This window comes from Perna viridis, chromosome 9 (assembly GCF_037379345.1).
Source record: "Perna viridis isolate PV_CMFRI_1.1 ecotype Kerala chromosome 9, ASM3737934v1, whole genome shotgun sequence".
Lineage (NCBI taxonomy): Eukaryota > Metazoa > Mollusca > Bivalvia > Mytilida > Mytilidae > Perna > Perna viridis.
This window is the reverse complement of record NC_142453.1, coordinates 41,702,001-41,729,484: the sequence shown is the minus strand read 5'-3', so window position 1 is coordinate 41,729,484 and position 27,484 is coordinate 41,702,001. Positions and strand designations below refer to the sequence as shown.

General features: G+C 34.5%; 2 protein-coding genes across 2 annotated transcripts in view; one reads left to right on the top strand and one right to left on the bottom strand.

Moving 5' to 3' along the window:
• LOC148608578 (putative neural-cadherin 2) overlaps positions 1–3,217 on the bottom strand; it is a 41,572-nt gene extending 38,355 nt beyond the window's left edge. The window contains exon 1 of the mRNA XM_088546988.1: positions 1,976–3,217. Coding sequence (XP_088403114.1) covers positions 1,976–2,984 — 1,009 coding nt within the window. The 5' untranslated portion in view covers positions 2,985–3,217. The remainder of the gene's footprint in view (positions 1–1,975) is intronic.
• A 4,604-nt stretch (positions 3,218–7,821) lies between these two features.
• LOC148608577 (putative tRNA (uracil-O(2)-)-methyltransferase) lies at positions 7,822–27,225 on the top strand. The gene is made up of 11 exons (XM_088543892.1): positions 7,822–8,353; positions 11,343–11,454; positions 11,822–12,032; positions 13,543–13,611; positions 14,069–14,176; positions 15,644–15,715; positions 16,692–16,798; positions 18,180–18,363; positions 19,097–19,445; positions 21,956–22,072; positions 26,346–27,225. Exons 1-11 carry the CDS (start codon positions 7,966–7,968, stop codon positions 26,561–26,563), a joined length of 1,935 nt encoding a protein of 644 aa, XP_088400018.1. The 5' UTR covers positions 7,822–7,965; the 3' UTR covers positions 26,564–27,225.
• The last annotated feature ends 259 nt before the right edge of the window (positions 27,226–27,484 follow it).

The following is a 27,484-nucleotide window of genomic DNA, read 5'->3' as shown; positions in this document are numbered from 1 at the left end:
TTTCGGATAACCGATATCCTTCTTCAACATAAAACTAACAAAGTTCAAGATCAAAACATTAATTGATTCTGAAGCTGAATCACGCTGTGGGTGATTGTACCTATATCAAAGAAACACATACGCAAATGATAAAAGAATCTGAATGAGAACGAAAACGGGAGTGTTTGTATCAAAAACTAGAAATGATTTTAATGTGGAAAACAATTAAGAAAAGTCAAATTATATTAGTACGACGCATTGATATATAGCATTTACTGCTATAACAGCTTTATAACCGGACCTAACAATGAATTATTTTTTCTCGTTTTATTCCATCTGGAGAAATTGTTTGTAATTTTTTCATCCAAAATTAAGCTTTCCCGAGAGATACTCTTTTACTTTTTTGACCAATTGTTAGTATGATCGTAAAAGCAATGTTGTGGAGATACTCGTGGATGTGTCCGGCAGATCTAAGATGGCGACTTAGAGGGAAGTCTGGTTTACACTTGTAGTTACTGCGATGACCATTCATACGCCTGTTGAAAGGTTATTTTGTTTCGCCAACGTCCTGCATACCACATCGGCACTGGAGAAGGTATATATATGGTGTTTTCAATTTGCAAGTCACGTTGCAAAAAAATAGCGTATTCCTTTTCCAGTGCAGAAGCTTTAAAACGCGTCGAGGGAACATGGAAATGCCGGGCGTCCGTCCGTCCGGGTTTTCAGCACTGTGCAGTATCTGGGTACAGGTCTTGCATCTTTTTTTCTCACGACAAAATTTTCGAAGCAAGAACAGCCTCTGCCTATATCTCCACATGGTTGACACTGGGCCGTTGTATTTTGTTTCGGCTGAGATGAAATCTCTGCTCTTACCTGGACATATCCGAATGCTCTTCCTTTACGAGTCATACACGGACCAATTCACACACTATTTTCTTCTGGCGTTTGCCACAAACCCTCCTTATTACATGTATTTGGATATTGATATGTCGGCCCAAATAAAAAAAAGTTGCGGTGTCAAGAGAAATTTTGGACTAACTGTAAGATTGGGGTATATTTATGTTAGTTCGGTCACGGTGTTTGGTTAACAAATGCAGACATGGGGTGGGACATCGGTTTTAACAGTGAACATTACGAATGCTTAGTTATCAACTATGATAGCGGTACATGTACATTTACTTGTGTTCACTATAATATAAATAAACTGCATTTTTGTCTTTCCTGCATTGTAAACGACTCAATCTCAACATTTCCTAATTTGTTTTGTCTATGCAGAAATTGTTATGTTTATTCTGATGATAACCTAAGATAAAGTTATCGAAGAATTCAATTATTATACTGTCATACCATTACAATGGGGTGACAAGCTATAGAACTAAAACACTTAAAACGCACAATCATGTACATGTACTATAGTGTACATGTAGGTGCCAATTGCCAGTCAGATTCAAACTATTGTCAATATGACATCAACCAGTCTTCCTTGTTTCTAAACATGAATTTGTGGTATACAAGTCATACATGTTTATAATTTGTTGACCTTTGACATGCATTCCTCCAGTTTCGTGTGTACAAATGTACCTTTGACATGCACTAGTCCTGTGGGTATACATGTGTCAACTCTACCATAAAATAGTAACAGAACACAGGACATACCATTTAATGCCTATTAAACACCTTTTGACCTTTGCCCCCTAAGCCTATCAGCAGAACAACTGTTCATACTTTTTAAAATTGGATTAAACTTAAAATAAAATGATATTATGGTCGAGTGAATTGCAATGTTGTGACAGGGTGGTGTACACGGAATTTAACAAAAAGGGCTCGTCTTGAAAGTTGGAAAGGAACCGATGTACACGACAGTGTATATGAAATAAATATATTTTAAACTACAAGTGTGCTATTCAAATTTAGTCAATGATCGAGTATTAAGTCATTGGTGAATGTACGCAATGTGCACTATAAGTTATTGATGCAGATGATTGTGTATACCTACCAGTTTGCCCATCTGCTACAGTAACAGTAATACTATACTGTCGTCTACCGTAGTCATAGTCCAGTTTCTTGCCAGGCTTCACACTGACTTTGCCTTGATTGTTTACTGTAAATGTATCGGTGTTGTCTATGATTGACCATTGTATGTTTCCTTGTGCATCGTTAGGTAGGGTTACGATTTCAGTGACGTTCTCTTTGACAGTGAGCGTCCGGACATCGATACTTTGTCGTTTCCTACGGTGATGTGACTGTGTATGTGGGTATACCGATATTTGATCAAAAGATTTGAGGAGATTGTCAATTAGTGGTTCGGATTGATCGGCCGCGGTGTCTGTTGGTGATTGATTTTGATATGATATATGGAGACCATTAGTTGTTATAGCGTTACCTCTGATACATTGGAGTGAGTAATACACGGATTCACCCTGGGATAAGGGATTTGACAAGATTTTTACACCCTTTGATGAGGGTAATAAATCGAACAAATTGGCACTATCACCAATCAGGGAACATGAAATTGATGGGTCTCTCAACGATTGCACTAAATTTTCCAGTCCTTTCACTAGATCTCCAGGTTTTGAATTTCCATCCACATAACCTTTGAATATTTGTCTTCCCAAGTCTAAATGATCTTGTGGGTTTGATATAACAACACCAAACGTCCGTGTGTTCTCGACATTTTGAAAACAATTATCTTTTGAAAATACCGATATTGTAAAATATTTTCCATCGTGTAAAGACAACTCACTTTTAACGACTAGATTTCCGCTTTTATCTAAAGAAAACAACTCTGAAAATAGTTGATAATCTAGTTGACCTCTGATCTCAGGTCGTATTAATATACCGGTGTCACTACACCCAAGTTTTGTTATAATATGTCCAGTTTGTGCATTACTTGGTACAATATAATCAACGCTGTCTCTAAATACAGTCGCACCGAAAACAAAAGAGACGAAAACTAATAACTCCAAACACATATAAGGAATTGTTACCGGATTTTTAGTCGCCATCTTGGTTTATAGAAGTTTTGATTGAACAGTAAAATCTAAATTGATCTTCTTAACACTAAGTTTATCAACAAAAACTGAATACATACAGAATGAGAAACAAAATCCAAAATTTCCTCCTTTTACATATTGTTCACAAATTCACTTCCATTTTCGAAAATTCAAATATGACACACATATTATGTATGGAATGTTGTTATGAATTATCCCCACCTTGAAACAGGTAAAAATCCAGGTAAGTGGTCGCGTCACAGACTAACTGTGGGACGAAGTGACTAATCAGGTTAAAAATACTATCTTAATGATCAAATTAGGTACATTTCAAAAGAATGTTTACAAAAGTAAGATAATGACCAATTCAATTTTAAAATTCCTGAAGCTATTCAGGTAACTACAATACCACAAAAGACATAAATGTTCTACTGCAATAAAATACATTTGTGTTTGCACAGTGAATTTGTTACATGTTTTATAACTCCTTTATTTTATAGAGACCGGCGTTATTGTTTGTAAATGATTATATCTCTATCTGCACTCATCATCTTACGGCAAATCTTTTCTATGTATATATTTGTCAGGCTGTAAATTTTAGGACTGTGTATAGATACATTTTAGTAGAAAGGCTTACTATGTTTATATAAGGAATTGGTCAATAAAGTTGACTGCTGATTGCATCTTTTAATAAAATTCAGATATGTTCATATACTAAAGTCCATGACGACTCGTAGTATATTTTCGCAAGAAAACTCGTTAATCTCAGGGCCGAGTGGATGCGGGAATTGAAGAAATTGCTGACTGACCTAAGGACGGGACACACACAGTCCGCTTCAGTAATTTTCTTTTAATTCACGCGCGTCCGGCCCTCCAGACCTTAATTCGCGTTATCGGTAACAAAAACCTTCATAAACATTTTCATTTCTTTTGTCACTTTGTGTTTCTACTGGTCGTGACAGTTTGCTCACTCAATTATCTGTCTGTCTACCCGTATCCACGTGTGAACAACTGCCTGCTTTATCTGCTTCTCCAGGGATGCTATAGAGTTTGTATATGGCAAGCTATATAATGAATTTACTGTATAGGTGTCATCGTTTGAGTATGGAGGAACGGAATTCCACGCTATAAATCATGTTGTAGGAATAATTTCATGATTTCACCGTGTTCTTGTCAGTCCGTCCGTGCAATTGCTTATCAGCCTGAGTGCCCGTGAATGCCGTTCTACTAATTTATTTGATTGTAAACTCAATGCATGTTGAAAGTAAACTTATGTCAACATACAAAATAAAAGTAATAAATATTTCATTTTGAGCGTGAAAAGGTGTCGTATAATACTTTTAAACATGGTATAATTCCCGTGGGAACCAATAACAATTGTTAATATTTATTTACATATAGAAAAGTGCAATTCGTTTTAATCTTGACGACTGTCGGAAATATTAAATGTTTTTTTTTCTACTCTCTTTCTTCGTCTTTACATTCACGTGCAGTCCATGTAGTTAAACGTGCGTTGGGGTGTGGTTTTAATGTTCATTCCTTAATGGTGTGTTTTTTATTCAGATATGAATATGGACATACGATATGTTGTCTTCATTGTTTGTATATCATTCGAAAATAGGGTTTGTTACTGAATATATTTTGTTGTTGTGATAATTATCGTTCTCTTTCGTGTAAATGTAGTCAGTTCCACGTCTCTGATATACAGTTCCTTGCTTTCTTAAGCATTTTAATTCTATGTTAACTAATAACCCGTTGCATGAATGCTTCTAACTGAAACAACACCAGAAACAGTCGCACAACGCCAGCATTTCAATGTTCAACAGCATTTTAAAACATTGAGAACTTTCCGTATATAAATCGAAGAATGGAAGTTACCCCTGAAAAAATAGGATATGACATGTCACGGAGTATAATTTGGTACATTGTACTGGTACTATATAGTCAGGTAATCAACTTCCTAAAATCTTTTGTTGTTTTTGTAAATAATTGACTGTCTTGGAAAAAAATAAACTGTTTCCATATTTGAATCTAGAATGACGCGAAGAAAGTTGGCAAAGAATCCCGTCATGTGTAGTTTTCAACATTACACTTATTTTTCGATAGAAAAACTACTTTATTAGGGATATCGACTTACCAGGATCTTCTCATCCCTGACCAATGAAAAAAGAAAAAAAATATGTAAACCCCCCCCCCCTCTAATGCTGATTGAGAAAAAATGCCCCCCCCCCACTCTAGCCCTTCTGAATAAAATGTCACCCCTATTTTGTTAGATATATAGTTAACACAAATTATATTCTTCTTTTTAAAATTTTATTGATTTATTTCATATTTATTATGTAATAATTCAGATGTTTCCAGGTGCTGAACGAGTTGTGACCATAGAGGGGGGAGGTGGAAATTGTCACTCCCTATGTACATTGTACCAGACTGAGTATATACAGACGTGCCGCTGAAATGTGTCTGTTTTTTTTCTAGAGTTGAAATATATGATTGGGTCATATTTTTTTACTTTCATATGTCAATGAGCTGTCATTTCTGAACTATACTATTACAATGGGTCATATTTCTACAATTTAAATGTACGGTTTATTGAAAAGACAAACTTTCCAATTATATCACCTATTAATCTTCAATTGGTGTCTGCTGCAGCTAATAGCCATGGGGAAAATGTCTGTTTAATCTTAACTGATAAGGTGATGTATTGATAAATTACAGATGTACGAGATTCGGTCAAAACATTTAGCAATTATGTGCCCTTTCTACAAAATGCTGGGGACCTATTGTTTTTATTTATGAACTAGCTCATCCCGTACCAAATTTTAACTGAAGTATACCCCCCCCCTCGAGGTTGTGACACAAATACAATGTAAGTTTCTTCAATATCACCAAAGTTGGAATTCATGGGCCATTCCCACTGATATACCAAGATGTTTGAATATAAAGGTCAATCTCAATGTCATAGTCACTTGGAACAAATGTTATCACTCAGACAACAACCTTCACCTCTTGTTCTCTTCAAAGTTTGACTATAGCAAGATGGTACAACCACAGTAGAAACACCGACCCCTCCAAAAAATCCACATACAAATGTATATCTAATTCCTTTGTGTAATTACGCAATAAGTTATGACAATGTCACCTTTTAATTTCCTACACACAAAAAAGTGTCCCATTCTGTAATTGTCTTCATAAAAAAGATTCCCTATAGCTTCTTTTATTTTTTACATGAAAAATGATCCCCACTCAGAAATGAAGAGCCCTTTCCTTACAGATTGTATGTCTCTTATATTGGCATTTCTTCAAAAGTAAAACGATTTTGTGTATTCAGTAAAATTGCTTTTAATATTTATTTTTCATCCGAATATAATCATCCTTTGTTGAAGTAATACTTCGCGTGGATTTCTGCTCATTCCCAAATACAAATTTTCAATGACGTTTTTTGAAACACCCATCCATTAAATTATGCCATAATGTAATATCATCTTCTGGTGATTTAAACCTTGAAATATATAATACCTTAAATTTGATATCGTAATACTTATGTTTTATTTATATTTTTTAATTCGAAAGATAGATGAACATTTGGCATTTTAATGCATGCTTGACCCATGATGACCACTAGAAACAGGGACTTTCAATATATGCTCCCTGCTAGAAACAACAGATAAAATGATTTTTTTTCTGTATAATCAAGGAATGACTGTTACATGTTTTGTCTGTGAAGAGCAACCTCAATTCTCAAAAGAGTGCATTCATCACAAGGGCTTGCTCCCACGATCAAATATGCAGCCCCACAGGTATGTAACCACGAACAAGCTCCTGGTACTCATTTAATCTTCAATGCACTACTACATGGTATTTTCTATTGCCCTTGTGTTGTCAACCATCTTGTGATATGAAATCATCAGAAATGGCAGGGACATATGTAAACGTCCGTGTCCCTGGAAATGTTGAAAAGTAATTTAAATTCTTAAATTCTTGATACAAATTGACGTCCTAAGTCATGTTGGTGTTCAGTTTAAATCAGTAACTTACTGGCAAGAAGAAAACTCTTAAATTCATAAAGAAGCCAATTTTCCAGACCAGATACAAAATGTTTATGATCAATATAATCACACCCACCTGTGGATCAGCACCTTTAATTAAGTAAATTAAATTCACGAATGCCTCTTAAATTGAGAAAAAAGGAACCATCCGTGCCTTTGTTTTATGAAGTACACTTTTTATCAGATTTAGGGCACTAATATTTCACCTGAGATATGCGTTCGCAATGAAAGAAGAACTGTTAAAGATTACATTTTTCAAATTAATTTTACATATGAATAAAAAAAATATCATCTCATTTTTATGGTCACGTAGAAGGTTTTTTAGTCTTGTTTTAGTTAAAAAATCTTTTGGTGAATGTTAGTATAATGGGGTGTATTTTACGATTGTCTTAATTACTCTTTGTCTTTCAATAAATTCAAATGAAGAAACTTGTCTTTCAATCAAATTATGTAAACCAAACCAAAGATCTGTTTACTTAGCAGTGTATGTAGCTGTATATAAGACTACTGGGGCTGATCCAGGATATCGTTCATTTTTTATGCAAAAGACGGGGGGGGGGTAATAATTACCTAACTATTAACGAGTCCATGCTTCCCCTCAACTATCATTTTTTTTTAAACATCTCATAATCCAGCCCAGCATACAAGTTGTCAAGTATTTTGTGCACATAATGCTTTTTAATTGAAATTTTAATTTTTCCCATGGCACAGATGATTGGGTCAGTGTATAAAATATATTTCTACCACTGTTCATCCTAATACGTGAATGTGAAATATCCGGAATTGTCCGTCAATGAGTTAGGGTATTATGTTTTCCAAGATGTCAGCCCCCTTTTTCATGTTGAAATTATGAGAAGACAAACATCAAATACCAGTGCCGTCCTTTTACAGTATCGTCATTTTAACCTCTTAGATGACGGACAATAACCTTGAAAGATGTTTTCATGACTACTGAAAAGATTTCCGATATGTGTGACCCATTTAATTTTGACCATATTATAGCCGAAAAAACCACGAACGGTAATAAGTCTGGTTTTATTGATGCCATCACAGTCTGGATAAACAAACCACATGTCGTGAACAGGCGACTCTGTGGTACCTGTATATTGAATTTCTGTTTTGTGGACGGCGATAGTGTAAAGATAAACGATTACTTGAAAAAATCAAGAAATTCGATAGGTCACAACGAAATTCACCAAGAGACTACTTTTCTTGAAATAGAAAATCTACAGGACATTCCAAAAAATGAAACAGCTGTCATTGAAAGAAAATTGATTTACAAGAATAGTAAAGATGTGAGGAACAATACAAATGAATTAATTCTTATTGAAGGTACTTTAAAGATTTCAATGGTTGAAGTTTCAGAAAGCTACATGTAAGGATATTTGTTTTGAATTGACTTACATGTACACGTAATCTAGTGATTTTTTTTCAATCAAAATTATACTGAAAGAAGTAACTTTCACTAAACATCACAGTCCCTTAGATGACTTATAAACGCATTTGCTTCCATTATAGAAAAGATCTATTTTATTTGAGATTATAACTGGGATAATATTGGAGAGATTCTCATTGAATTGATAATTTCATAAACAAATTAGAATGATACATTTATATGGAAACAGGAAGCATTTGAAAGTAAAATTTTCATGTTCAAAGACATATATTTTTTTTCAAACCTCTCAGTACTTCATTACCTGTGTATGAAGTGTTCATATCACAACTCATGTGCTATGCCAGAGCTTGCCGAAACTAAGCAAACTTTTTGTATCGCGCTACAATTCTAACAAGTAGGCTCTGGAACAGGGTTGTGTAGTCCGAATTTCCTCTGACCCTCTTCTTTGTTATTTGGATATTGATATGTTGGGTTGGGGTCAGAACGATGTGCCATACAAAAAGTTGGAGATTTAGCGGTACCGCAGAGTATCGCCCTTCAACCGCTTGCAACGACTTTCAAGTTGAAATTGTGCATGTCACACCTACCTAGTTCGATTCCGGAATCATTTTCCTGTATGCTGATACCAAATTTGCTACAAAAATTACATTTATCATTGAAGTTTCGATAATTTTTTACGAGAGACCCTGTTTTGTTGACATTTTGAACTGTAATAGAGAGTAGGCGGAGCTTGTTACCTTTGGAACGGAACGGAGCAGAAACGATTTTTTAAACAGGAATCCAACAGAATATTTCAAAATTCCGCTGAAAAATTACGTGTCCATTACCTTTCCGTTCCAAAAGTAATAGAGAGTAGGGGGAGCTTGTTACTTTTGGAACGGAAAGGTAATGGACACGTAATTTTTCAGCGGAATTTTGAAATATTCTGTTGGATTCCTGTTTAAAAAATCGTTTCTGCTCCGTTCCGTTCCAAAGGTAACAAGCTCCGCCTACTCTCTATTACGGTTCAAAATGTCAACAAAACAGGGTCTCTCGTAAAAAATTATCGAAACTTCAATGATAAATGTAATTTTTGTAGCAAATTTGGTATCAGCATACAGGAAAATGATTCCGGAATCGAACTAGGTAGGTGTGACATGCACAATTTCAACTTGAAAGTCGTTGCAAGCGGTTGAAGGGCGATACTCTGCGGTACCGCTAAATCTCCAACTTTTTGTATGGCACATCGTTCTGACCCCAACCCAACATATCAATATCCAAATAACAAAGAGGAGGGTTGCAGGGACAGAGGAAATTTTGACTAAGGGTTGTGTTGCTACAAGATTGAAGTCATCACTACAGAAGTTTTATGGTCATCATCATGAACTTGTGGATTATTATGGTGTATCCATCTGTGCCACGAAAACTGATTTGTTCATCGTGTCATAGTTTTCCTTTCCTCTTTCGTCTACCCTGGACTTGACTTTTTATGTGCAACTTGGCGGGTGTTTCTAGAAAAGCTGAGCATGCTTACCCTACTGGTACATCTGGTCCATGCTCCGAGTTTTTAGTGGAGTCCAAGTTGCTCATTTACTTTTGTTACTTTGTATGTATTATTTTAGTTACTGTATGTTCTTTATTGTGTATATCTGTTTTCCATGTCTGGTCTTTGTCCATGGATTATATTCTTTTGATTACCACTACAACCTTGGTTCCCTTGATTACTCTTTCAGTACTTTAAGTCATGACTTTTAAAATCCTTTTAAATAATTGTCTGGAATAGAACTATATAAAACATAAACCAGTTCAATTCAAGGAAAAATTTCTTTGATTCAAATAAGAATAAAAGAAATCTTTCATGTTTGCCACATCAACAGTGAATGAAAAACTAAAGGTAACACCAACTTATGACTACATGTCAGTACTGAGCTGCCTGTCAACAGACTGTTGATCATAGTTCATGCTACTGGCGATTGGGCAAAGTAGTTGTCCTGGTGTTGGTCATTTTACCCTCTGACAACACCAAAATTAAAGTGATGTCACTCTCTCATTTTCATATATTGATGAAGATCAGGACTGTAATACGTCTGATCATCGTAGCTCTCTATAAATTGTTCATCAATACAACCATTGTCTTCAATGATCATACATGGGCAAAGTCACACAGATAACAATGTCACATGTATGATAACAATGTCACAGATCAGATAAAATTGTCACATGTATGATAGAAATGTCACAGATCAGATAACATTGTCAAATGTATGATAGCAATGTCACAGATCAGTTAACAATGTCACGTATATGATAGCAATATCACAGAACAGATAACAATGTCAGAGATCAGATAACAATGTCATGTATATGATAGCAATATCACAGAACAGATAACAATGTCAGAGATCAGATAACAATGTCACATGTATGATAGCAATCTCACAGATCAGGCAACAATGTCACAAATCAGTTTTGACAATGTCACAGGTCATGTTTAGTACAGTGTTGTAAGCATTGATGATTTAATTACTGGGTATATTGCCTTACCCACATTGTTATGATTTTGAAATTGAATAACTTTGTAGTTTGCCTGGGTTTAATGAGATATCATTTGGAATATTTCAGTGCTTGATATTTGGCATGAAATTTAAAGGATTTTCTGTCTATGAGAACAGTGCAAGAACTGTCAGTATGATTCTTTTAACCAATCAGATTTCATTGTCAACATGAAACAATCACACAATAACCAATTGCAACCAAAAAAAAGAAAAGAATGTGCTTGATGGTATCACATTGTTGTGATATATAATCACAATTATCTACTCATCTGAGAAGTAGACAATAGGACCAAGTTATATACATGTATAAAGTGAACATCTAGTAATCATTTCACACTTGATACATTTTACATCATATGAAACCCAGAACATTTATGATACTGTATTTTAGACAAAGAGAGGAGTGTAGTAGCATCATTTTATGTATATAATGAGGAAAAGTTTCCAGATGTATCATCCTACCAGTTAGTGTTTGTTACTGGTCCAGAGCAATCCAACAACAGGTACATACATAATCAATATAAGTCTTCTTTAACAATCTTTTATCACAAAAAGTTGTTACTTGAAAGTGCTTGATTTGATCTGGTAATTCCTAGGGATACAATTTGTGAGGGTAAAATTTTTGACAAAATTAACACATAATTTTGTTAATACTATGACAAGCTGAGCTGGATTTTTATTGTGCTAGCTCACAGAATCTTGGCCTGTAGTTAGGCATATGTCATCTCACCCCAAAGCATTATTTGAACTCAGAACCATTCAATTGTCACTCTGTCTCCTACTCACTGCATACTTGGCAAAAAAAAACAGTAACTAGCAGTGTTACCATCCATGAACAAAATGATTCTATATCAATAAGGTATATTTTAGAATTCAGCTGAAGAAGATAAATATTACAGAGTCATGTGATGAATCAAGTGTTCTTGATTGGATGTCCACTGTTTTATTACCAAAGCTATGTTCCTGGAGTGCTGAGTCCAAACTAAAAACAACAGTTACTTCCCTTAGACAACTTCCCATTGAGGAGTATAGCCAGGTTTACAACACATTAAAGGAAAAGTATGGAAGATATTTTGTTCAGGTAAGGGATGCTAGATTAAAGTTCCAATTATAATATCCTCTGCTTTGTGGGTGGTAATTTGATCATTAGTTGTGTTTTCAGTCTGTCTGTTAGTACATCTGTTCATCTGTTCACAATTTTTTCTTAGTTTTCTCTGCAACTACTTACCATGGCAACCTAATACTGTGATGGAAGCTTTACTGTGAGAATGATTTCAGATTGAAGCAACACCTACTTCATATTCAACATCTTTCTTTATTAATTTAACCATATAGTTACTGATGAGGGGGAGTATCCTTTAGTGAGATTTGGTCTGAGTTTTTCTAGTTAGATTCTGGCTGTAAAAATGAATCGCATTTATAGTATCAACTATTAATAGTTGATGAAATAAAAAAGATAAATATAATGATGTGATGTCGCAACAAATTAGAATTTTTAGAAATTTTTTTTAGTTTCCAGTTGCTATATTCACAAAAAGTTTTTAATGTTTTATTGGATTAGTTGTAGTAAATCATGAATTACTTTATTTTATGTTTACAATTGTTTGTGATTACTGTTGTAAGGATGTGAAAATAGGAAATGTGGTATGATTGCTAGTCATCCACCAAATGGCAAATAACTTCTACAGGTCACCATACATCTCAATGGTGGATCCAGAGTTTTAGGTAATGGGGGGCCTCATAAAAATTTCTTGACAGGATCACAGGTCACGAAGTGATCTGAATTTGTTAGGGGCTTTGGATAAAATTTCAATAAAATTTTGAAATATCAAACCTTAAATCCTGCATTCTGGGGGTATCTTGAACAATATTTCAACAATTTTTAAAAATTGCAATTCTAAGAGGGGACAGGGCCCCCCTGGATCCGTCCCTGCATCTTCAATGATGGTAAAACCCATATCTTAAAGTGACCTGTTAAAGACCCCAAAATAGATTATATGAAACTATCCATAAAAGATGAAATTGACCTAAACTAAAGAAAAAACATAAAAGGAATAGCAATGAACATAAAAAAACCAACAACCACTGAACTACTGGTTCTTGGCTCTGGACAGGCACATAAAGTATCTGGCTGGGTTTAAACATGTTTGTGAGCATTCAACCCTTCCCCTAACCAGGGACAGGGGTGGGAAAATACATCAATAAAACAATCTGTCAGTGTTAGATTTCACTCTTGAGATGGATACAGAACACCTTAACAAATAGAACAAAAGACAACAAACTGTACCTTCCTCAAAAGAGTACTCACTGTTTAATTCAAGTTATTTCCACCTTTGTCAATGCTGATACTAAAGTAAATGTATTTTTTGTTGGGGTATGAAGATGATGAAAGTGTACAAATAGGTCAAAATACTTGATGCTTGGCTGAGCTTTTGGAAGAATTGTTGATGTTTTTTTTTAAATAGATTTAAGAATTATAAGAGAAGAAGACTATGAAATAATCAGCATGAATTAAAGGTGATTGTTAAAGAATAAACTTTGTGGTTTCCAGTTGATAATAAAACCTTTAATCACTATTCTTTTTATTTTAGAACTGGCCTGAAAGTACAGATCCACAAAAGTTTGTTTATGAAGATGTAGCCATAGCTTCTTACTTGCTGGTAAAGTAGTTATATGCCTTTCCTGTATGCAGTGTTCATGATGAGCCATAATTTAAGAAATTTAATTGTTTCCCATGCTGTTGACTAACTCACCTTAAATCACCGAACTTAAAATAATGTTCTTTTTTGTGTGTATCTGTTTTCCATGTGTGATCTTTGTCTCTGGATTACATTCTTTTGTTTTCCACTAAAATATTGGTTCCCTTGATTGCTCCTTTAAACTTTTACTACAATGTTACTGTACTCTTTGGATATAAAAACATTTTGTGAAGTGATCGATGGACAACTACGCCAAAGAGAAGATCCATAGATTTTTTAATTTTTTAATGTTATGTTTCCCGGGAGAAAAAGACAGTTGCAAACTAAAAATTGTTTATATGTCACTGATGTTTTAAGCTGTGATTGAGTATGAACTTACAGAAGGAACTAATGGTTTTTCATTTATCTCTTTTTGTAGGTATTATGGAAGATGGAAAGAGAGAAAAAGAAGTTAGAGAAGAAACAATCCTTTGTAGATCTTGGATGTGGGAATGGTCTCCTGGTACACATACTGTCTTCTGAAGGGGTAGGTCTGGGATGTGGGAATGGTCTGTTGGTACACATACTGTCTTCTGAAGGGGTAGGATTTGGATGTGGGAATGGTCTACTGGTACACATACTGTCTTCTAGAGGGATAGGTCTTGGATGGGGGAATGGTCTACTGGTACACATACTGTCTTCTGAAGGGATAGGTCTGGGACATGGGAATGGTCTACTGGTACACATACTGTCTTCTGAAGGGGTAGGTCTGGGACATGGGAATGGTCTACTGGTACACATACTGTCTTCTAGAGGGATAGGTCTTGGATGGGGGAATGGTCTACTGGTACACATACTGTCTTCTGAAGGGATAGGTCTGGGACATGGGAATGGTCTACTGGTACACATACTGTCTTCTGAAGGGGTAGGTCTGGGACATGGGAATGGTCTACTGGTACACATACTGTCTTCTAAAGGGGTAGGTCTGGGACATGGGAATGGTCTACTGGTACACATACTGTCTTCTGAAGGGGTAGGTCTTGGATGGGGGAATGGTCTACTGGTACACATACTGTCTTCTGGAGGGGTAGGTCTTGGATGGGGGAATGGTCTACTGGTACACATACCGTCTTCTGAAGGGGTAGGTCTGGGACATGGGAATGGTCTACTGGTACACATACTGTCTTCTGAAGGGGTAGGTCTTGGATGGGGGAATGGTCTACTGGTACACATACTGTCTTCTGGAGGGGTAGGTCTTGGATGGGGGAATGGTCTACTGGTACACATACTGTCATCTGGAGGGGTAGGTCTAGGATATGTGAATCCTCTGCTGGTTCACATACTGTCTTCTGAAGGGGTAGGTCTTGGATGGGGGAATGGTCTACTGGTACACATACTGTCTTCTGAGGGGGTAGGTCTGGGATGTTGGAATGGTCTACTGGTACTCAGACTTTCTTCTGAAGGGGTTGGTCGGTCTGCTGGTACACATATTGTCTTCTAAAGGGGAAGATCTGGAATGTGGAAATGGTCTACTGGTAATAGAACATATACATATTGTGTTAAGGGGTAAGGTTTGGAAATGGAGTGGGATGTTGGATTATTTTGATAGAAATATGCTTTGAATTATGTAGGTCTTACTTAGTAAAGTTGAAATATGTTCTATGTATAGAATCTTAATCAGTAGGTGGTTACCACATTTCTACAATCAAGACAGTAAAACTTTATTGAGAGATTTCATTATTTAACTGACAGGATTGTAAGATCCTTTTTTATTCTGACTTTAAAAATAAATAAGTTGCTACATACAGTGTTTCAGGAATTTCCAGATTATGCTTTTATGTCTTCAGGACAACTTATTTTTTCAACTTTTCAGTATCTAGCCAATTCACTGGCACAGAAGCTATTCCAATACTTAAATTATCAAATATTGTGGGATCCTTCATAGTTGTACTTTTAACAAAAGCTGCTCTCTATTATTCAACTGTCCAAATTGTTTCTATTATATACCTTACAGCACCCTGGTGTTGGTCTTGATATTCGGAAGAGGAAGATTTGGGATATGTATGGAGACAGTACAGTTCTTAAGGTATATATAAACAGAATGTAAATAAAACTACATAGAAGGCAAAATAAATTTTCTTTTAGAATGTTCTGTGTACAGTAATTTGAAGACACTTTACTGTAATATAATCTCAGAAAAATATTAAAAGTTTTACTATCATGAATAATATTATTTTTGCAATATATTTTTGATTGTTTTAAGACTAGAAAATATAATGTTCTTGTTCATGATACTAGGAATGATATTATAGATTATTTAAATTATTACTAAGTAATTGTTTTGTATATTGTAAAAATATTACTTCAAATTAATGCATTGATGTTCATTATAATGATTTTTGTTAATTTGAATTGTTATTGAAATGTTGCCATATTAGGGCCATTTAATTGTAATTATGTGGTGGGGAGACATTGTTTCTGCCTTGTACAACTGTCACACTTTCATAAGCTCAAGTCCTTGGTAATTTCATGAAACTGTGTAGATATGTAGTTGTGCATAGTATCATAATTTTTACCACTGAAATTTGTGGGAGTTTTGTTGTTCCATGTACATGTGTATCAATATGGTTGGTATCTGTTATTTTTTCAGTTTCAAATTTTATGTAGTTTACATAAAAACTACATGTAGATTGTTGATTTTATTTCTGTGTCATCTAAATGATAAATAAAACAAAAACATTACTAATGACAACTCAGAGCCAAAACCTCAAAATTTTGCTCTACATTTTCTGTTTATAAAAGTTTAAATTTCTAAAACTTAAGGTCTTTTGAAATGCAATATCCATCACTTACTTCATGTAATAGACGTTAGGTACATGTATCACTTCTGCAGTCCATTTTGAAATCTTATAAAATTGACATATTTTAATTAAGTGGGGTTGGGTGCATTTGTAAACTTTACACTTTTTGCATTCACAACTTATTATTCTGGTGATGAAACAACATTATGTAGGTGATTTGCTGTTCCACATTATAGCATATATTGTTCATAATGCTTTAAGGAAGTAACAGTCACACCATCAGCAGAGAATACATTTCCTGAATATGATTGGCTAATTGGTAACCACAGTGATGAGTTAACCCCCTGGATCCCTCTTATAGCAGCAAGGTATGTTGCTAATTCTTTATATAGATTTTTAAATTAAAAAAAAAAACATAAAAAAATGGTGGTCATATAAACAAGCATTAATAAAATATGAAATTAGCTTCAGTATATAAAGTGAAGGGAACACAAGCATTTTCCTGTTTTGTAGACAATAGCTTAGAGGAGTTATGACCCACATTGTTTAGGAATGATGGTCAAAGGACTGTATTTCATTCAATTTGACTACATAATTTCATAAGTGTTAAGATTTTTGTGCAATGGTACCACAAGGTTTCATACCACAAAGATCATACTGTGATTGATTTTTTTTTTCGGTTATGACCTTAACTATGAAGAATTGAGGACAGAAAAGTGCCGAATGCAAGCATTTCTTTTGGGTTTGTATGTCCATCAATTTTAGGAAACTACTTCACCAAATTTCTTGAAAAGTTGAGGGTAGATAAGATATGATATACAATTTTGTATATTCAATCAAGGAATTCGTGATCTACTGACTTTGTTGGAGTTATACCCCTTTGAACATTGGAATAGATGGAGGGGAATGCAAATTTATATCTGAATACAAAGAGGGATAACTCTAGGTAGTTATATGTTTTTCCAATGATATTAACTGAGATGAATCTAGCTAAATCAGGATAACAAATAATGCAGAAATAATCTTGGCATATTCCATGTAGTAATATTTGGATGAAATGTTTGGCAAAATTCGTCTTTTTCCGTTATCCTCCATATCAGTAACAGAGTAAAGGCATATGCAAATATACCTAACTTCATGTTGTTCCTGTCTTCTTTGTCTTCATCTTTTATTCAACTTAAAAAAAAATGCAGTTGTAACATTGTATGGCACTGTTGTCCACATCATTGCTGGTAGAGACTTGGTTTTCATGTGATATCTTAATAGTTGATCTATATCAAAATTAAAAACAAGGTTTAGAAACAAGTATTTTCCTGAAGTCAGGACTAATGGAGCTCTTTAAAATTACAGCACAACACAAGGTGTCATACCACCAAGGAAAGGCCGAGATTAATTTGTGGGGGTTGTAACTTCAGGAACCATTCAGGAACAAGCATTATCTCAATGTCTACATGCTAACTTGAATGAAAGTGAATGGATTTCTTTGAAATTGTACCACAATTGCCAAGAAGATTGGGATTGATTTCGGAAATTTTGACACGTACCATTTATGAATTAAAAATAAAAAAATGAGCCACTTCACTTTTGGTGAAATTCTTATCTTTCAGCAAATGAAAATCCAAGGCTCTATTATGATTGATTGGTATGTCAATACTTGCCCAACTATCAAGAGTTTGTCCTGAGTGGTTGTACCAAGCTACACACCATGAATCATTTTATTAAACACCATGACATTTTTTTTTATTCCAGATCCAGTTACACTTGTCAGTACTTTGTTCTCCCATGTTGCCACTATGATTTTGATTGTAAGTTTGGCAGTAAACAGCCTGGTCTAAGTAACTACAGGACGTACCTCAACTTTGTGAAGGAAGTTGGAAAGGTCTGTGGGTTCAATGTTCAGGAGGATACATTGAGAATACCCTCCACAAAAAGAGTAAGTAATAAGTATCTACATATATCTCTTAGTTTTGATGTTCTTTCTTTTTTTTTTAATTTATATTCCCTTGTGTATATGTCTGTCATGGACGCTTTTAAATTTGTTCTGCTACAACCAAACCTGCATTTCTTTTAGTTCATGGATGTCCTTTACTGCAAGTTTTATACACATATTTTCTATAAACAAGTATAAAAAAAAATGCTATCAAAGACCAGTTTTGGATGGAGAAATAATTGATACCCATGAATATGTTCACTTGACAGAAGCGGCCAAAATGAATATGTTTACAGTATGGCTGCCATTGGAGTAATTGATTTAAAATATGATACATGGTTTATATACATGTAGCATGAAGTTTTTGTTGTTATGTGATATTAGTTACCTGTAGGAGTGGGGATATATCCAGCATGTAAATGTATGCATTTGAAAGAAATAGTTCATACGGGTATGGTGTTGTACTCATTTACACATGGACTGAGTTTTTATATTAATGGGGCCTTTATATTGATATTTTATACCTCACTAATAATAAATATAATGACCCAGCCCATGTGTAAACGAGTACAACTCAATACCTAACATGAATTATTTCTATTCTAATGTGACAAAAAAGCTATTTCTGCATCTGAATCTCCCAGGAGTAGATATATTCGGTAATACAAGTATATCATTTGACAATTGTGGAACATCATATTAGAATTCAAGATATATGTTTGACCTATATTAATAGGTGTGTTTTATTGGACAAGACAGAACATATCCTGAATCAGAGGAGGCAGAAGTGGACAGTAGAAGAACTGTTTATATTCAGTCAAGGTCAAAATCAAAGACAAAGAGCCATGACAACTCAACCGGAGAATCAGACCCTGGAAGTGCTAAATACCAAAAACTTGACAGTGGACAGAAATGGTCCACAGATTTTGAACCAAGAGAACAGAATAAAGAGAAATCACGGAATTGTCAGCATGTAGATAAAGAGATTAAGGAGCTGATTATAAATACTGTTTTTAAGAAAGTTCTGGAGAGTGATGTAGAGACGATAAGAAATTTATCTGATGGCAGATGTTGGAGAAAAGGAGGTAATGTAGATTCTTGATAATATCGTGTTGAAACACCCTGCAAACGAAGCCTGTCTGTCCGTCTGTCTTTTGGAACTACTTTATTAGCAGCTTGCAGCATTATGAAACTTTGTCAGATGTAATATAACCACATGGAGATGTGCATACTGTCAGTAATTCGTTTTGACCAAGATTGAAGAAATGTCAGCTGTTTGAACTTGGGCCTTTTTCAGCAAAACTTGGTCTCATGCTTTGTCCTCAACTACGAGACTCCTTCTCAACAACTTATTGGATTGTTATGAAACTTAATGGAATATTAGATTACCATATTGTGATATGTTCATATTTTCTGGAATTTATGTTTGGGCAAAACTTTTAGAAATGACAGCTGTTGGACTTGGCCTCATTTGTTGTCCTCAACTCCTTAACAACTCACAGGATAGTTGTGAAACTTTATGGGGTGTTAATTTACCATATTGGGACTTGCATATAATCAGGAATTTATGTTTAAAGTAAATTTGCAGTCATATTCTGTCATTATGTTGTCAAAAAAAGTACTGTTGCAGTTTGAAGTTGGGTGTTTTTGAAATGGCAGCAAAATTGTGTGTCGAAAGTGGTTAGTTTATTTGCCATAATAATTGTGTCCAATATGAATTGTGTGGCTACATTGGTCCACAAATGTACAGGATTCAACAGGCTGTGGGGGTATTAGTACCAGTAGGGGCAATGTCTACTTTTAAATTGAATCCAGAACAAACATTATTAACAATATGATTCTTGAACAAAGCATTTGTTATCCAACCATGGATGTAAAATGGTAATATGCTGATGTTCTTTACTGAAAATTTTGATCCATCATTCACTAGCTGAAATTAGTGTAATTTAAAAAAAAGAAGCATGTTGCATCATTTTAGAAGAAACATTTATACTTGCAGTGTAACTCATTTTTATAGTATTGTCTCAATACATAGACATTCGACACATTTTTAGCTCACCTGGCCGTAGGCCATGTGAGCTATTGCCATCACTTGGCGTCTGTGGTCATCATCATCGTTGTCGTTGTTGTGGTCGTTAACAATTACTTCAAACATCTTCTCCTCTGAAACTTCTGAATTGATTTACACGAAACTTATAATGACTGTTCCTCATAGTATCCTGCACAAAATGACCGTATGGATAAAAAAACATGGCTGCTATTACTAAAAATAGAACATAGGGGTCAGACAGTAGATTTTTGCATATATCTCCAAAACCGTTAGATTAAGCCAAATTGTGATACAGGTGAAAGTATTCAGCATGCTGAGATCTATTTGTGGTCAAATTTTGGTAAAAATCTGTTGACCCATGTTGGAGTTCTTGCCTTTTTTGGCATTTTTGCTGTTTTTGCTGTTATTACATTCAAAAATCTTGTTCTCAGAAACTACTATACAGAATTCAATGAAAGTTGGTTTTTTTTTGTTTTTTAGGTATCCTTAACATAATGACTGTCTGGATTTTTGATCGGTTAAAAAATATTTTACTAAAAAAATACTAAAAATAGAACATAGGGGTCGTACAGTAGTTTTTTGCATATATCTCCAAAGCCTTTAGGTTTGGCCAATATCTTTCAATTGCTGAAATATTCTCATTATAAGGCCTACAAAAGTCTTCAGGGATCAAAGTTGTCAGACGACTCCATGTAAGGGTTATTGCCCTTGAAAGGCAAAAAATTATGTTTTTTGCAGTTTTCAGTCAATATCTTGAAAACTATAATACAATGTAGATAGAATGAAACTTTCGATTGATGAAAGGATCCTCATGATAAGTCCTACCAAAGTCTTCATGGAGTCAAAATTGTCGGACAACTTCTTGTTAGAGTTATTGCCCTTGAAAGGCAAAAATTTAACCAGGTGAGCGATTCAGGATCATGGGAGCCTCTTGTTTGTAAAGTTATCAGCAGCCAAAATATGTACAGTCGAACTTAATACACCTTTAAAATTCTGACTTGTCAACGTGTCTTTTACTTGTCATGACAAATACTTCATGATAATACCATATACACTGCAGTAACATAAATTGTTGGGAGAATATTTCAAGATTGGTATTCTGAACTTTTTACACATGTTCAGGCTTTACTTTATTTATTTTGACTAATAATTTTCCCTAATATATTCTTCAGTTGTATAAGAATGGCGATAACTATATTGTATTTGAAGATATGTCACCATGTGGGACCATGACATCCATGATTGTTCGTGCTTTTCTCTTTCGAATTTGATAATTTTTACACATTGACATTGAACAATTGTGAGAAGGTTTAATTTAATGTGTCTAATATTAAAACCGTCTCTGTTAAACAAGTTGTTATAAGAAAAAGAATTGTATTGCCTTAATGAAAAAAACATATCAAACATATGGTGTGGCCTTAGTGACTAGTTTCAATCAATCAGTAGGCCAAGAAGTTTAACTACGATTATGATTCTTCCTGTCAGTGTACTCCAGATGTAATAGCCAATTTTTTATGTTCATTGACATTTTATTTGTTTTATTAGGTTCCTTACCGCTGGGAGAAGTTGTCAAATTGTTTGATAAAGAAGTATTGAAACAATTAAAATCTGAATGTGGTGGTCTCCAAACTCTGCTGAAAAATCATAATAATATTTTTCATGGTAAGTTTTACTTACAGTACTGATTGTAAGTAGTGTTAAGCAGAGTACATGGTAATTACTGTCAGTCCGTCTGTCCGTAAATTTGTGACCAGGCCATAACATATTCTTTAACGTAGGTATACCATATTTGGCATGGATGTATCAGCATGAACCAATGTGTCATGTACATTCACTATCTCTATATGACCTTGACCCTTGACCTCAAATCAAAGTTGTAGGTTTTTCAAAATGGAATCTTGCCTGGGACACAACTTTTTGCCTTTTGTTGTAAGCTTTCCATTTTCAGTGTGTGGGTGGATCACTATGTGTTGGGTACATTCATGACCTTTAAATGACCTTGATCTTTGAACTTGAGTAAAATTTTGGGATTTTTAGCTCACCTGGCCAAGGGCCATATGAGTTATTACTATCACTAGGCGTCCGTCATCGTCGTCTTTAACAATTATACAAAACTCTTCTCCTCTGAAACTATTTGACTGATTAGAACCAAACTTGGCATAAATGTTCCTTTGAGCATCCTGCATAGAACTGGTGTGGGGATTTTTGATTCGTCGAAAAGCATGGCTGCCGTTACTAAAAATAGAACATAGTGGTCAGACAGTAGTTTTTCACATATTTCTCAAAATCGTTAGGTTTAACTAAATTCTGACATGGGTAAATGTGTTCAGCATGATAAGATCTATCTCTGGTCAAATTTTTGTTTTAATCCATTTAGCCCTTTTGGAGTTATTGACCTTTTTCAACAATTTTTGCTATTTTTAATGTTATTTCTTTCAAAAATTTTCTCCTCTAACACTACTTGACCTATTGAAACCAAACTTGGTATGAATATTCCTTGGGGTATCCTGTATAGAACTGATGTGGGAATTTTTGATTCTTCAGAAAACATGGCCACTGTTACTAAAAATAGAACATAGGCATCAGACATTAGTTTTTCACACATATCTCCAAAACTGTTAGGTTTAACTAAATTCTGACATGGGTAAAAGTGTTCAGCATGATGAGATCTATCTATGGTCAAATTTTGGTTTTAAACTGTTGAGTCGTGTTGGAGATATTGCCCTTTTTCAACATTTTTTGCTATTTTTAATGTTATTTCTTTCAAAAATCTTCTCCTCTAATATTATTTTATCAATTGGAACCAAACTTGGTATGAATGTTCCTTGGGGTATCCTGCATAGAACTGATGTGGGGATTTTTGATCCATCAAAAATCATGGCAGCCATTACTAAAAATAAAACATACAATGTAGGGGTCAGACAGGTGTTTTTCGCATATATCCCCAAAACAGGTTTAGCCAAAGTCTTTCAGTAGCTGAAATGATCCTTATTATTAGGACTACAAAAGTCTTCAGGGATAAAATTTGTCAGATGAGATCTCACTAACCACTTCTAAAGTTACTATTACTTTACCTGTTAAACAAGTAATTTTCAATGTTGCATACCATTTCGAAGCTTGGAAAAGAAGGCTTTCAAAATCATTATTCTAATGGTACAATGACAGTAGAAATTCTTCACAAAATTTACTTGAATAAAAAATACTGAATATCCACAATTTTTACCTTTTCTGCTGACTGACAGCATGGAGGCAAATTACTCACACATGTAAGCAATATTCATACACTTTTGTAGTAAATTACAAAAATGATTTTAAAGTACACATTCTCAGCTTTATTTTAACTACTTTTGATCAGAATACACGTAAATAATGCACTTACAATGCATATTTCTAGGTTCAGTGTGATTTTGGTACTACGTGGGTGTGGAGGGGTGGCCATTTGAAATGGAAGTTGTTAGTGAGACCTGACTCCTTGTAAGAGTTATTGCCCTTGATAGGGGAAAATGACTTACTTTTTAACAGTTTTCAGTCAACATCTTGAAAACAGTGATAGATTAAAAGGAACTTTCAATTTTTTAAATGATCCTTATGACAAGCCCTACCAAAAGACTTCTTGAGTCAAAATTCAACCAGGTGGGCGATTCAGGCTCCTGTGAGCCTCTTGTTATTATTTATACCATATTTGACAAATGGGTGTATTACTAAGAGATGATGCAAAGTTCATTCGGGTGTACTCTTTCTGTTTGTGCAGATTGGTGTCCAGCCCTTACCCTATTCATTCTTCAACATAGGCCTGCTATATATGGCACATTTCATGTCTGGGACACAACTTTATTATTGAACCTCAAATATTTTTTTTCCTGTCATTGTTGTTGCCGTTGTCGGTTGCATCCATTAAGTTTAGTAAAACTTAACTTTTTATATTTCAACACATTGTTCCTAGGGACATGACAAAGAGCCCTATAGTTTTTGGAGGTTTTTTCCCCACCCTTTTTGGAAATAAGAGGCTAAAAGGGGGAAAATGGGTGTTATATCATTAGAATTGATAGGAAAAGTTTAACCAATATTTATGATTTAGATACCAATCTGTTCCTTTTGAAATTCTGTTTAAAAAGTTTTTACAGGGTAAGCTTATCTTTAACTGTTTTGGAATAAAAGGGATACAAAGTTGGGCATTGCCTGAATAAATCTACTTTTTTTATTTTTGGTCCAATTTCAATTTTGTTTTTACTTTTTGGATTTCTTATGAAAATTCTTGCCTATATTTTTCAATCGGATTTCAGGTCTTACAGTTTTCAAAGGGACCACACCCCTGAAAACAACTTTATTATATTTGGTTCAGTTTTAAAATTTTCTTTAATTGGATTACTTATGAAAATCTCTGCCTGTGTTATTCAATCAGATTTCAGACATCTCTTTCAGAATTTGAGTTATAAAGTACTGAAAAGGTGAAACCCCAAAAATCAACCTTTTTGTTTTTGTGGTAATGGTGTACAAAGTGATCCATATAAGCACCCTGAAAGCAGACCTTTTTTACTTAATTTGAATTTTAAAATATTGTGCAATATTGTATCCAGACCAGTTATGTCCATAATGAACTGTAAGTCCCTATGTTTAAGTGTGTCAAAGACTAATATTGTGTCCACACTTGTCCTAAATGAAGTAAATTGATTAGCTGGGGTCATATAATGCTGGGCTTAATATGTTTTGATTTAAGGAGGTAGATCTAGGGTAAGGGACACAACTCATAGAAATCATTGGAACATTTGTATTCATCATTTTACATCAATCTCATTTAAGCATCTAAATAACTTGGAGTGACTTCATTCTGTTTCAAATGAAAGCTTGATGGGCTTTGGAGAAATTGAATATGATACAAACATAACACTGATTTCAAGAGTTATGTGCCACACCTTAGGTCTACCTCCTTAAAGGCTTTTTATTTTCAACATGTGGTATAAATGAATAATTATGTATTCCATCATATATACCTATAAGGCAACATAATAACAAAAATAAAAATATGTAGCCTTTTTTGGGGTGTATCACATATTACAAATTTTATGGTAAAAACAAGATTTATTATCCCCGGCTAGGTATCAGTACTGAAATTAAATTGGTTAGCTACACGTCGCTTAAAATCCCATATCCCCAGACATTGCTAAGCCATATTCCCGGGGGTTGCTAGACATTTCCCCAGGAATGTCACACGCACTACTGACAGCATCCAAGATGGCGAAGCGATTTGCTTCACACACAGCGAGTGAAATCCTTGATAAAAGAGCCAAAAGCATTGCATCAAGCACCGGAAGGACAAACAAAAGAGCAGCGAAGTTGCTACGACAATATCTAGTCTAAAAAATGAAGATTCACAGTTTGAACACTTTAGCTCCAAAACATTAAGTGAGGTTATCAGCGATTTGCTTCACACACAGCGAGTGAAATCCTTGATAAAAGAGCCAAAAGCATTGCATCAAGCACCGGAAGGACAAACAAAAGAGCAGCGAAGTTGCTACGACAATATCTAGTCTAAAAAATGAAGATTCACAGTTTGAACACTTTAGCTCCAAAACATTAAGTGAGGTTATCAACCACTTCTATCTCGAAGCTCTAAAATCTGACAGTGAAATGTACAGAATTAACTCATTAGAATCGTTTCGATACTCAGAAAGCTCCCACCTTTCTTGAAGACTTTTGAGACGTTGACCGGCAAAAATAACATTGTTGATTTCCATCGTTATTTCAATAAACTTGGGCTTCACCTCAGGATCTACTAACGTACTTCAGGTATATAAAATGTAGATAACTTATAATATCAATTTTGAATTGAAAAGGTTTTGAAAAATAAAATAATATTCAACAAGATTATGGCAGTCTAAACCTTTCATATGATCATGGGATTAAAATAATCATTACTTGATGTTTATCATTGCAGTATCTGGTGGCCTGGTACAATTACGTGACCTGAGTTTAGATGAACCATTCAGTAAGAAGTCACAACTGACACGTAAAGACAAGAGCCAGTACTTTAAAACACTGCCGTGTTGGTTTTATACCAACCACCCTGATGGATGTCCTAGGACTGGGGCCACATGTACTTTTGCTCATGGTGAACAAGATTTGAAACCTAAATTTAAGTCAGAGGTCACATGACCATTTGTAATTATAAAGAAAACTTGAAATCTGAGTATAGGTCATAGGTCTTTCATATTTTATTATTGTAAGAGAACTTGGAACCATGTTATAACTTAAGAGGTCAGTTGTATGATATGTGCTCAAGTTGGTTAAGTTTATCAGTAATAAGTTTATACTATGTTAGTCTCTTGAAGAAGCTTTGGTATAGGAGAATTGTGACTGATGGATAGGTACTGAATTGTGACTGATGGGTAGGTACTGAATTGTGACTGATGGATAGGTACTGAATTGTATTAATGTTTTGTTTGTATAGTTGGTTATGTTAAAATATAAATAAAGATGTGAGGGCATTTCCTTACAGGGTGTATTCTCTATAAAACCATGATAGTTGTGTTTTTGTGTTTTTTAGCCCAGAAGAGTCTGTTTTTTTTTCTGTATGAGATGAAGTTACAATATATCATTTATTTAAATATATGTACACAGGGGTAAAGATTAGGAAATACAAGCTGGTAGCCCAGACCATATTTTTGTTGTATATTTTCTATATGTTCAACTAAATTTTACCCAAAAGTTTGGGAGCCCAGCTCAAAATCTAGTAGCCATGAGCTACTGGGCTATTGTTGATTTATTTATATGTATGTACAGGTAATACAATAATAAAATAAAGTGTGAATGATGTATTTTATTGTTGTCATTACAAATTTATCAACCTTAAGTTTTCGTTACTGATGAGGTATGATATATTCAGTTAGAACTCACATCTCCCATTTTCTTTTTTTGTGTTCTTTATTGAAAGTGTTTAGTTTTTTTGTGTTGTCTTTTTTTCTTTATATTGACAAGCTTTTTATGGTACATGTATCTTATGATGTTGACCTTGTGTGTTTGGATTTCCCCTCTTTCATGTTTTAGCCATGCACTGAAATTTTTGTATTGCCCTTT

Excerpts from the sequence above, each read along its gene's own strand:
- LOC148608577 (XM_088543892.1), top strand. The coding sequence starts at position 7,966 with ATGACTACTGAAAAGATTTCCGATATGTGTGACCCATTTAATTTTGAC. Across the intron at positions 12,033-13,542 it reads ATGGAAGATATTTTGTTCAG|AACTGGCCTGAAAGTACAGA; the intron begins GTAAGGGATGCT and ends TTTTTATTTTAG. Across the intron at positions 14,177-15,643 it reads ACATACTGTCTTCTGAAGGG|CACCCTGGTGTTGGTCTTGA; the intron begins GTAGGTCTGGGA and ends TATACCTTACAG.